Source organism: Falco peregrinus, chromosome 6 (genome assembly GCF_023634155.1).
Source record: "Falco peregrinus isolate bFalPer1 chromosome 6, bFalPer1.pri, whole genome shotgun sequence".
In the NCBI taxonomy this organism is placed as follows: Eukaryota; Metazoa; Chordata; class Aves; order Falconiformes; family Falconidae; genus Falco; species Falco peregrinus.
The window spans coordinates 62328119-62340735 of record NC_073726.1 but is presented as its reverse complement, the minus strand read 5'-3'; the positions used below and the strand labels follow the sequence as shown (position 1 = coordinate 62340735).

General features: G+C 36.5%; 1 protein-coding gene across 1 annotated transcript in view; it reads right to left on the bottom strand.

Annotated features, from left to right (window-relative positions):
• Positions 1–12617, bottom strand: part of SLC41A2 (solute carrier family 41 member 2) — a 58944-nt gene that overhangs the window by 15404 nt on the left and 30923 nt on the right. The window contains exons 7-8 of the mRNA XM_055808316.1: positions 12232–12379; positions 11595–11674 (exon numbers count right to left, since the gene is read on the bottom strand). Of these exons, the coding sequence (XP_055664291.1) occupies positions 11595–11674; positions 12232–12379 (228 nt within the window). The remainder of the gene's footprint in view (positions 1–11594; positions 11675–12231; positions 12380–12617) is intronic.

Sequence of the window (12617 nt, the reverse complement as noted above, 5' to 3'; positions counted from 1 at the left end):
ACACTATTTGCCAAATCCTATTGGTGACTATGGAGTGGTTACGACAAAGATCTAATTTTTGTTAGTAAACAAGCAAAGTAAAGATCTTTAACTGAGAAGATTTTCTGCCTCACCACTGCTTAAAGACATTTAATGGCTGAACCTAATAAGAAAGTATGACTTTATGCAAAAAGCTTCAAATACAAATCAGGAAATAGTATTAGAAAAAAATCATGGCGTTGGCAGAGATGACTGTTCATCAAGCTTACCTGCATCTTCCCAGTCAGGAGATACAAGGACAAATTATGAACTACCAAAAGGCTGAGGTGGCATTTGCAAAGAAAATTAAAATAACAGTAGCTTTTTTTTTCAGACAAACTACAGAAAGAGAAGTAAAACAAGGGATTTATCCAAACTATAAAAGAGGCTTAAACAGATTTAAACCAATCTAAGTAGGGTCCAAAGTCTGTCCTAACTGAGACTTCTGGCTGATGAGAACAGGGTATGGAAAAGGAGGCAGAACTAAAATTAAGGGCCAATGCACTACATTTGGATGGGGATCAGATAATTTCTGTGACTGAATTATGAAAAAGCTGTTATGTAAAACTGCTTCTTAATAGAGCTACAAAGCTGGGGATGGTGCCATATGACTAGAAAATATGAAACAGTTTCTGCTTAAAAAAAGAGGCAATAAAAGCAATCTGGGTAATTACAAGCAGTCTAACAACTGCAATAATTGATACATTCAAAACAATATTAAAAGAAAAAATTAGTAAACTCTTCTCTCACTATCCATATCTTTTATATAGCACTATGAGAAGCAATAAAAGGTAGAAGAAAATAGGGCTGTTTTTCAAGGTATGTTTTGAGATTTGTAGCAATGCAAATATAAACCACATTGGCACAAAACCCCTAGATTTCAAGTATTTCCTAGGACATATTCAATTTCCTCTTGTGACTGATAATCTTCTGCTTCAAAAAATTCAGATAATCAGAAATATGACAGATGATCTAGACCTCTTTCCCTAATTAAAAACAAGGGAAACTGAGTGAGAGAAAAGAAAATGGAAATTCGTCCATTTGAAATGGCAATAAACAAACCATCAGACAACACAGACACGGACGAGTCTATGGTGGTCATAGATGGTGGACAAGATGGGTGGTCAGTCCTTTGACAGATAGCTATTACATATCTGTTTACTTTTATAACCATCATTTAGATAAAGTATGCCCCAAGGCCTGTTTATCATGTAGATAACAAGAAAAATGTTTGAAAATTATTGGAAGTGATTCCAAAACAAACTGGTCAGCCACAGGATACTGGCGAAAGTAGGGTGTACCTGCTCTGCAAAGTAAGCTGACCTGCTAACCAAAACAGTCGGTATGGAGTGTGATTTCCAGAGGTGCAACATTCACTTTTCTATTTTAATTACAGCTAAGTTGAACATATACAATCTATTTTAGCTAACTGAAAATACAATATTCGTATGTTAAGCAAATTGATTTTAAAATTCATTCAGTCTAAGTCTCAACAATCCAGTATCAGTGGTATGTTTTTAACTTACAGAAAATAGGCAGGTGTACTGCAGTGTAAAAAGCTTCTAGAATCCATACATTCTGCTCATCTCACAGCTGACGATGTATGGTGAGGGACAGCAGCAGTCACACCGTCTTTTAGTTCTGTCCATTCATCTACTAGTTCTTCCTTCTAATTATTTTTGAACCTTTGGGCCAATTTCAACCACATCTGACCCAAGGATAGAGATACTAACTACCTCCAAGTATGTTAAACAAGATAACAAAAAGGAAACAGTGGCTAGGTAAATAAAGAAAAAGATTCAAACCCATGCCTTTGGTGAGACAAAGGCAGTGATGTGAGCAGCATAAGCACACCAGCTGGCCAGTCAGCACCTAGTTGGAGCTAGGCACGATGCCTTTTGCTCAGCCAGTACTTCAGTGACACAGAAGAGAAACAATGACGTAGAAAGCAGAGGGAGAATGGAGAGAACGTTGTGAGCAGCGGGTATTTGCAGGGACACAAGGCCATAGGGAACACTGGGGGTTGAAAGTGCTATCTAGTGCTCTAAAAACTCAGGATGCAAATCAGCACGGAATCTGGTTTCATTATTATTCTGCTGGTTATACAAGGACTCATATAAAGCTGTTGAAGGAATCACTTCAATATGTACAGAGATACTCTGTTTTGTAACAGCAGTTACTGTGCACGTGAAGTTATCTTGGCAGTATCAGATTAATCAGATCCTTGCAAGAAGAAGAAAACAGATAAAATTGTCTAGGTTGACAAGATGTCAATACACAAAACTGATAGTTTCCCAGCGTCTTCTGAATACATAAAATGGTCACGTGCTCAGTAGCTGCTCATACCATGAGAACCTCTGTAGACATATATGAGAACTGTTTCCATGAGCACTTCAGTCAGAAAAAAAATTTCCTGGAAGACAGTATTGCAGTCATCACAGCAAATACTTTACAACAAACACTAAACTTGTTAGCTTCTTTTCATTCTTGTGAGCACTGCAACACAGAGGAAAATACTTTCTTTAAAAAGTAAAATCCTGTAACTGTTATTGAATTCCTCTCAGAAGAGCAGATGTGTTTAACTTCAGTATGAAAGTGCTACTTTGTCAATAAGCACAAGAGACATTGTCTGCTAAAGTGTGAAGGATGTCAAGCTGACTTAAGACATTAAAAGAAAATTGAAAACCTCATCATTTTATCGAACCAGTTAAAGGATAAGCAAGAATGCTTCTTCTGAAAATTGTTATCACACTTCTTTGTCTAAAAAGCACAGAATCCCGTACTCAAAGCAGAGCCAAAACCATGTCATGTATTTGTGAATAAGCCTACGGGCATGATTCTATTAATCATTATCTGGAAAAAGGAATTCCAATAATAGAAGTAACCATGCTATTCAGAAAACTACATCAAACGTACTTTAAATCAATGCATCTTAAAGAACATTTCAAAGCAAATATGTGTCTCATAACCTTCATTACAAGTAAAAACCCCAGAAGTTAAGGGGAGCTGGATGGGCGTTACTGACACATACTAGTCTTAGACCATGCAATGCTCTGAGTAACACGCTGGGCTGTTTTTTTTCACTCAGATCTTATGCTGCATGTTTTGATAAACTGGATAACATTTTCCAGGAAAAACTGGGTGGATTGGCTGATAAACCACAGAGTTGTACTGCCGTTCAGAGGGAACTGGTTAGGCTGGAGGATTGTGTTGAGAGGTATCTCTTTGAGTTCAACAAAAGGAAACACAAATGGGTAGGAATAACCCCATGCACCAGTACAGGCTGGGAGCTGACCATCTGGAGAGCAGCTCTGCAGAGAAGGACGGGGCATCCTGGAGGACACAAAATTGACTACGACCCAGCAATCCACCTTTATGGCAAAAGTCAACAGCATCCTGGGCTGCATTAGGAAAGCATCACCAGCAAGCCAAAGGAGGTGATGCTTCCTCTGTACTCTGCACTGATAAGGACATATCTGGAGCACCATGTCCATTTCTGAGTTCCCCAGTACAAGAAATGGACTTACTAGAGTGAGTCCAACACAAGGCCACAAGGACTGCAGCATCTTTTATATGAGGAGAGGTTGACAGCTTTGACTGTTCAGCCTGGAGAAGAGAAGGCTCAGAAGGATCTTGTCAATGTGTATAAATACCTGAGGGGAGGGATGAAGACACGGGAGCCAGGGGACTTCTCAGTAGCACCCAATGGCAGGACAAGAGGCAATGAGAAAAAACTGAAACACAAGATATTCCATCTGAACACAACCCCCCCCACACGTTTTTTATGGTGGGGGCAGTCAAACGCTGAAACAGGTTGTCCAGAGAGATTGTGGAGTCTCCATCTGTGTAGATTTACAAAATCCTAATGGACACAGTACTGGGCAACCTGCTCTAGTGGACCCTGCTCCAGCAGGGTGTTGGACTACATCTCAAAAGGCCCCTTCCAACCTAAACATGTCTGTGATTTTATAAAAAAGTAAATAAAGCCACCTCTTCCTCCCAACTCTATTTCAGCTATGTTTCAAACGAACAGAGCAAGCACTACTCACTTACTGGGTTTGGAGAACAGATGTATCCATCTAACCTCACCTAAAGATTCTAAATTTTGAATTCTGAGCAGACTTGTATTCCTGTGACACTGTTGGGAGTCCCTTGCTCAGGGTTTTAGTTTATCTGCAGAAGGCCAGGCACCCAGAATTAAGGTGTTCCAAAGCCAAAGTTCACAGTAAATGCAGCCCTCTAGGTTGTATAGTAACCTATCTGTAAATGCTCCAAGGGTTGAATTTGTATAAATTATGATGCAGTAGAATAATGCGACTATTCTTCCTCTCAGACCTTTAATTAAATATCACAAAGTATTGCCTAAATAAACACCACTTTGATATTTTGCTTTATCCTTAGCATATAATGAATGCCTGACAGTCTGATTTAGTATCCCTTATTCACAGCTTGAACTGAATAGACTTACTAGTTTCCTTTCTGCTTTTCAGTAGTGCTTGTCACTATAAATTTGAATGTTTTACAAACATTAATGTATTTATTTTTAAAACATACCTGTGAAGTGATATTTTTGTACTATCTGCAAAGAGCATTTTTCAGTTTTGGACATTCAATGTAAAATATTTAAGTGTTTTCCTCCCAAAATGTTTATGCATTTAAAGCAGATTTCTCAATTATTTCATTTGTACCAATGAATGTTTAGTATTTCTCCAACTCAGATCCAGAATCTCTAATTCAGGGATTCCAGAAAAAGAGAAGAATTAAGTTATTATTAATCAGTAGAAAATCAGGTTTAAGGTACTTGTTTAGCACCAGAGGAGGACTGTACAATAGGCAAGTGCAATTTTCCAAAGCAGTATTCAATTACCTTATTTATAAAGTCACCTCCTTTCCTGTAGGTCCCAATCTCATTCTTCCTTTTTTTATTTTTCTTAAATATGTATAAATAAAGAAAAGTTCCTGCAGAAAACTGCCTCCTATGAAAGTACTGAGAGCACAAAACAAAGCCTACATAAAGCCTTTAATGACCAGTGCCATAACTGTTCACAAGACTGTAAAGAAGTTGCACGATGGGGCACACAAATGATTGTGTAAGAATGCGCAAACCACATGCATACCAATTCAATGAGATAAAAGATTTTTAGAAATCCAGTTATATGGAGAGAAATTAATGAGCCACAGAATACCATGTTGTTCCCAAGCATCTACCATATAGCTTGCGCAATGGGACTAGAATCAATTAATATCCACATAGGGCAGAATTAGGCCAACACAATTCCCAAATTCATTTTTCTTGTAAAACTATCAAGAGAGGGAAGGCAAGAAGTTTCTCACTTTTGTGCACTCCTGAGCATAACACATAGTTCAAAATAGTTTTGCCAATTACTCTTTTTGGAGTACAACAAGTTGCTTTTGGATGCCATTTATATTACAAAAATAAAATGAAAATGAAGAAAAAGAATCTCAGTTACAATAGTGACCAAATGCTCTAAATTTTTGAATAGTTGTATTGTCTTTCAGAAAATTCAAGACCAATTTTGTCCTGATCTCGCTACCACTAACTTTGAAGAATCATGTTTTATACAAGTGAAATACTTAGGTTAGAAGCCTAGCTTAACTAGCTACCTTTTTTGGTTGTTTTTTTTAATCCATATTTCTTTTTTGTAGGATTTCTTTTAATGCTTAAAAATGTTTGAAGGAAAGCAGTTGGAAATTATTAACTTTTTCTATAGGGACTTTTTTTTTAAGAGAAGTCTTTGAGATAACATTATATATGCAAACTATTACATTTTATGTTTTGACTCATAAATCATTTCTTTCCTATGCCTAATAAAAAATTGATCCTTGAGTGTCAAAAACCGGTAATATTCTGAATGTAACTGTTGTGAAAACTGATGATTACTGAAATGTAAAAAATTTACAACTAATACTTAAAAGAAAGAACACACATCTATAATAGCATAGAATATGCAGATCTACATGTGCAGATTAGTAACTAAAAAACAGTAAAACTATCACCCAATAATGCATCAGAAGTAAATACCCAAAATCAAAACCCTCCTCCTTTTTCATGCCAAAATAAAGACTGAATTATAAAGTTCTCGTACAGTCTATGTGCCTTCTGAGACTATCACATTCTTTCCAATTCAGGATGCAGAAAATTAATTTGCTACCCAGCCAAACTGTTCTACAACCACACAAGTACACTACTGTTTTCCCATGTAATTTACAGAGCCAAATTTCAGATGCTCAGCTCTCTGGGACAATGGTCATCTTCTAATCAAAGCACTACTCTGTTGCGTGAAAGCTGACAGTATAACTATGCCGTAAGAGTTTAAAATATACAATTATTAAAAAATACTACTTTTTTTTTTTCAGGTGGAATGGGTTTTGGGTGTTTTCTTTCCATATTCTCTATAAACAATTTACAGCAAAAGCTCTCTTGAAAAACCTGAAAGTCTTTCATTCAATTTACCATACTAATAGATTAAAAAGGTATTGTTTGGGGAATATATAACATAAGCTTAACTTTCATCTTCCAGACAACAGGCATTCAGCAAGTTTTGTGTTAAATTTTCTCATATGAGTTTCTTATATTCCTTGATCTACATTTATTCCCTCCAGATATCAAGCACACTTACAATATGTACAGCCAAAGAGTAAGAAATATTACAACAGGTCTGCATTACTCTTTAAAAGTACTGCTTCAAACCATCTGCAAAGGCAAGTTTTTCTACATTAAAGCCTGCAAAGCTTTTCTGATTTTCAGGTGTTATCAGAATTAATTTGCTGAACCTCCATTCCACAAGATGCATAAAAATGGGGTAAAGTCTACCAACATGTTGGTTATTATGCAGTAACTCATGAAATGCAAATACTTAGAAGGTATCTCACAATGTTTTGTCTAAGCATACAACAAAAATGGAGAGGAAAATCTCTATCTGTTAACTGCACCTTAGTTCATTTCTGCTGCATATTCAGAAGCATACAATTGTTTAAGGCATTATTTTCATTCTGTGCAAAAAAATCTTGGTGACTTGCAAATTGCAATTCCTGAGTCAAATTCAACATGCTGTGATGCTGTAAGAAGATTTACAAATTTTAACCATCTCACCCATTAATAAACATAAAGATCAACTTGAGTATCTAGGCTGAAGCACAGCCACACTTGGGCTTAGCTATTTTATTCAGAACTTCAGTACATGAAACACAGATATCTAAATCTCAAGTAGCTTGTAAGTACCACAGTGGCTGAAAGTGCAAAATTATTTATTTATTGTTAAAAAGAAGAGTTACAATTTAACCCAACCAAGCATAGAATTAAAAATAATTATTCATCTCAAGAAATGTGTTTAACAGGCAAAAAATGGAGAAGCGGTTCTGAAATACTTCTAGTCACCAGCAGTAAAGCTGACTATAAATGCCTGTCTGCTTAAGAACTATTTTAATATTCTTGGCAAATCTTTGCAATTATTATTAATAGATGTATGAACCTTTGAGGTTGCTCAATTCCAGACCAATATTTCTTAAACCAAAAGATTTATGGCTCCACACTGTAACATAGTTGATGAAAGTAACTTGTATCACATCTAATAATATGCAAACCATCTAGACAGAACCAGGCTGAAAGCTACTTAATGGTGCACACAGGAAGCCTAACACCTGACCACGTTGCAGTGCATACTGTTCAGGAATTCAGGATATGGCAACTGGCACTGAAAAACCCCAATGACAGCTTGAAATCCTGGACACATCTACACTGTCCTCAAATTTTGGCTAGACACAATCCCAACAGGTTACAGTATTTCTTTCAGGTCTCCCTGGTTTCTTTCTGATTTTCTGTGTCATAGGGATAACAAACTTTAAGGTAAGAGAAAGAAAAAGGCATGTGAAAAGTGTTTTGAGGGGAAAACCCTCAGTCCCTTTCACTGCTTAGGCTTACAATGAGAATTCCAAGGCCAGGAAAGAACTCGTAGAGAAAGCTTTCTGCAACAGTAATGTTTAAAAGCCATCTGTTAAGTGGTCTAGCACACCTTTTATGTCAGTAAATGAATGTCAACAGATGTGCTTTTTTAACTGAGAGATTTCCTAAACCCCGGGTTACTACACTATACTGACCAGAAATATCAAAAGGTGCCAGTAGAATTATGAAACCCAGGAGAGTCTAATCTAACAGCAACCAAAAAAAATCACCTACCTACAATTTCCTTTTCCAGGAGATGTACCATAAAACGGGCTCACTCTGCATCCTCTACACAGAACATATTTTCTTAAAATTTTCAAATAAAAATGCCTCTGTCCTTACTAATTCTGAGGGTTAAGGGGGTTAGCACATGCACATACAACACTTACACATTACTCCCCCCTGCTCTTCTGTGGATGAGGGAAAACCAAAATTCCTTAGTGCTTCTGTTGTTGTCCAGTGGCACCGCAAAAGTATTATTGTTATTGGTAGTAACAGGCCACGGCCCTTGAAGGGTTAACTTTACCTTATAGCTAAGGTTGCAAGACTCTAGTCTTGGCCTATTAGGCTTATTGTGAGCTTGTTAATGAGCTTGCTATGAGCTCCAAAATGAAGCTTGGTGGGAGGTTTCTCTTCTTACAATGTAGAGTTTAAGTCTGGGATAATAGCAAAGGTCCCAAAAATACGAACACCAGACTATAAACAATTTGCTGATGGTCCATTACTAGTCACTGAAGAAGTTTAAACTTTTGAGAGCTTGGAAAAGCTTTATGGATAACAAAACAAGAAGGAGCTAGGCATGAAAAATCCAGATGAACAACAGAGTAAGGCACCTGGTGTGGCTTCAAAAATAACATTCTCAGGCATTCCGTACTAGTCCAGGGGGCAATATGACAAAGACTAAGAACAGTCTAGAAATACAAAACTTAGAAAAAAAGCAACATTTTGAATGCGGGTGGTACAATCATCACAGGAATCATCACCACAGGACCACTGTGGGACTGCCACAGCTCTTGCTGACCCTGCCTTCTTGAAGGACTCTTTCTCTCCCTGCCTGCTCCAATAGCCCCAGCTTTCACTCTCTTCCACCTGCCTAATTCTTCAAGGATCTTTTGACCTGTCAGCTAATCATCCAGGACTACATAGACCTTTTGGCTAGTTCTTCTCCAAAGGCAGTTCAAAAGCATGTATGCACGTTGCCTTAATTCTGTTGATAAACTTAGGAAAGAAAATAAGAAACAAAGTGCTACATTTGCCCTTTTATCTAGGGGCATGTTTATAGTAAGCTGTCATTCTTAGCAATTTGTTTACTTAAGTCAAATCATTAGCTAAAAATGTTAAAAATGTAAAATGTAAACATGCAGGCAATCCAGGTTTCACAGCCAATTTCTGTGAAAGAAAATGACCTCGAATAGGATGCATAGTCCCACTTATAGGAGCAGTCTGTAATTGCTACAGGGTAAAAGACCATCATCATGGCAACATCTGGTAGAAGACCTTGAGGAAGGTGTGCATCCATGAGACCTGTGTATATATTGCAGGGAGCAAGTCTAGAATTAGTAAGTCTATAGAGAAAATCCCGAAGTATTTTGGTACTGTACTGGAGCAGAAATAGAAACCTATGAGGAAACAGTAAGAAACAATCACCAGACAGTTGTTGGTTTTTGCAATCAAGGGATGCCATCTAGGAAAGCAAGACCACTGGTAAGAGCACTGGTTTGGGTGCACCTGCCTAAAAATAAAAAACAATCCTCTTCTCTTAGGAAGCAAATCCAGGGGACTACCAAAAAGGGCTACTAAGAAAAGTTACAGATGTAAAGCAGAAAAAATATCAAAGATCAACATGTCTGCCTTGCCCTTTAGGTATCTGGAAATCAAAATGGAAATACACAAAAGGTAGATGCAAGTACTTGCAATTTTGAATCAACATAAAGGCAAGGCACAGGCAAGGAAGAATAAAGGCCGAAGTGTAAAAAATCAGTTAGCAAGGAACGCAAGTGGCAACACAGAAATGCTTCATACTAAAAGTAAGAAAGAAAGAAATATTCTTTCCCTTAATGGGAAAGAACAAGCAACATAATCTATAGAAGACTGAAATACTCAATTCCTTTTATCTACTGCCTTCATAAAAATGGTGATATCACAAACTGATATGTATTAGAGCCTGAGGGTAAGTTAAATTTAGTGTATCCTTAGAGAGCTAGATGAACAATCCATGAATTATCAGAGATCATTTCTGCAAACTGATTATCTTGGAAGTTAAAGAATACCAGAGGGCTGTAATGGGGAAACCAGAAAATATATCTTTAAAAAGGGCCAAAAAGGATGACCTGGGGAATCTGTGTATCAGTGAAATGTATATTCCTACATAAGTATTAGAAAAAAATATTAAAAAGACAATTTATAAACATCTAGAAGATATAAAAGCTGTAAAACAAGCTAACATGAATTTGCCATGAACATGCTTCTGTCAAAACAATGTAATTTCCTCCTCTAACTGAACAGCTTGCCTAATGGTCGCAGCAATAGATATATAAACTCTCAACTGTAGTAAAGCTTATAAAAATGTTTTGGTGCTATCCCATGCTACATTTCCATTAGCAACCTCTGGAAACTTAATTATATCAGGGCAATGTGGTCCAAAACTCCAACTTTGTGTCCATACTAACATTTTATTATCAAGGTGGAAAACAAATGGTCATAATTTAATTGATAGCTTAGAAAACAGAATAAAAAATACCCATATGGAATTTGTAAAGGGCAAGTTAAGTCAAAAGCACTTTGTAAGCCAAAAATTAGAAGTCAGAATCATCTTGCTAATTGGAGATACTGTTTAAAAATCAACAATAAAAGAAAGTGCAAAATGATGTTAAAAATCAAATGGAGAAATACAAAAGGGGAAAAGAACCGATAGGCAGTAATACAGTGGGAACAGATCTGGTGATAATAACTATTGCAAACTAAATGTGTACCAACCCTGTGACACTATAGGGGAAAAAAAAGAATTTTCAAACTGCATCAGCCTAATAAGATATTAACTGTTCTTATAAAATTTGTCTTGTTGTTATAGTTAGAAGATAGACTACTTAAGGACCAAATTTTCACAAATTTCACATTCTTACACACCTAGAAAGTGTATACCAAGCACGGTAAACAACACACATTTTTCTTGAGAAATCTATTTACTTGCCTGTAGCATCCCTGTTAGTTCTTATATCTATGTACATTACATGTAAATAATAAATTACTGTTTTGAAAATTTGTCCTTGGATGTCCGTAAGAAAATCCTTTGGAATAAAATGTTATCTACATTTTCCTCAGCCATAACTGTTTCAATATAATATCTGATCATTTAGTATTTGAATATACTACTTCAATATCTACACTTTCAGTTTCTTAATGCGTACTTCAGGTTCCCACTCTCACGTTCCCTATCATGTTTTAAGGGTTGTAGTAAATAAGAACAGGAAGCAGTCCTTAAGTGTTCAAATAAACAACTGTTGACAGCAAAATCAAAACTTGAAATTAATATTCCAGATAATAATTGGCATAACAGAAGTTTACTGTAATAGATTTTTCTCAAACCAAGGTGTATCAATCCTGTCAGTCTTACCATTAATTACTGGGGTATAAACAACAATTCCAACTAAGTTAGGATCAGATACAGTTGTGTCCAGAATAAGGCCACCAATACTGAAAAACAAAGTACAGTATTTGAAATAAGGCAAGCATGTACATTAATAAGTATTTTAAAACTTTTTTAGCCATCTGTCTTAGACCACCTCAAGCCACAATTTTCTTCTCAATTCACCTTTCCCCCTCACCCCATTACCTTGTTCTCAGCTACAGACTAACATAGTTATCTATATCCTGAAATTTACTTGCTGTATAAAAAGATGATAGAATTTCAGCCAATCACTCCACTTTTAAGATTCATAACTTTCACTGGATTAAATAATCTCTTAGATCAGTGTATAATCTTGATTGGAAACTGGAGGAGATGAATAGCTCACCATTTCCTTCATTTGATAACAGCACATTTCTGCTCAGTCGTTGCCACAGGCTACTGCTGGCTCCATTCCCACCTGTGACTTAACTTTGTAACTTCTTGTTTTGGGAAGATCAAAGTTTATTCACATTCTACATTCTAGAGTCTTCTTAAATGTTTATTTTAAGCACAATCAGGTGTTAAATAAGATTCATAGAGGCACAGGATGACTATTAAGTTGAAGTAGGACAAATAGACTTACCTGCTTATAACCATGGCAGTTATAACAGGCTCCCATCCTGAATGGAGAACAGTTCTGGTAGCTGGGTGTTTGGCAGCTATGACAATCCCCATCGGAGTCAGAGCCAAAAAAAAGGCACCAACCAAAGGAGATACATAGTAATATGTCTCTGAAATAATAATATAGGGGGGAAAAAAACCACAACAAAAACCTGGTTTAATTTCAAGACATTCGTATACATTTTACCTAATTTATAACTCTAAAATAAATTATAATCTACATCATGCAACTGAGGAATTTTAATAGTCTTTGTCACTACTGCAACTAAAGTTTCAACCACTGCGTTAAACAATAGGGTTAACATCTACCATCTGTGATCACTGCCTCCCATCTTCTCAAGGACAGAA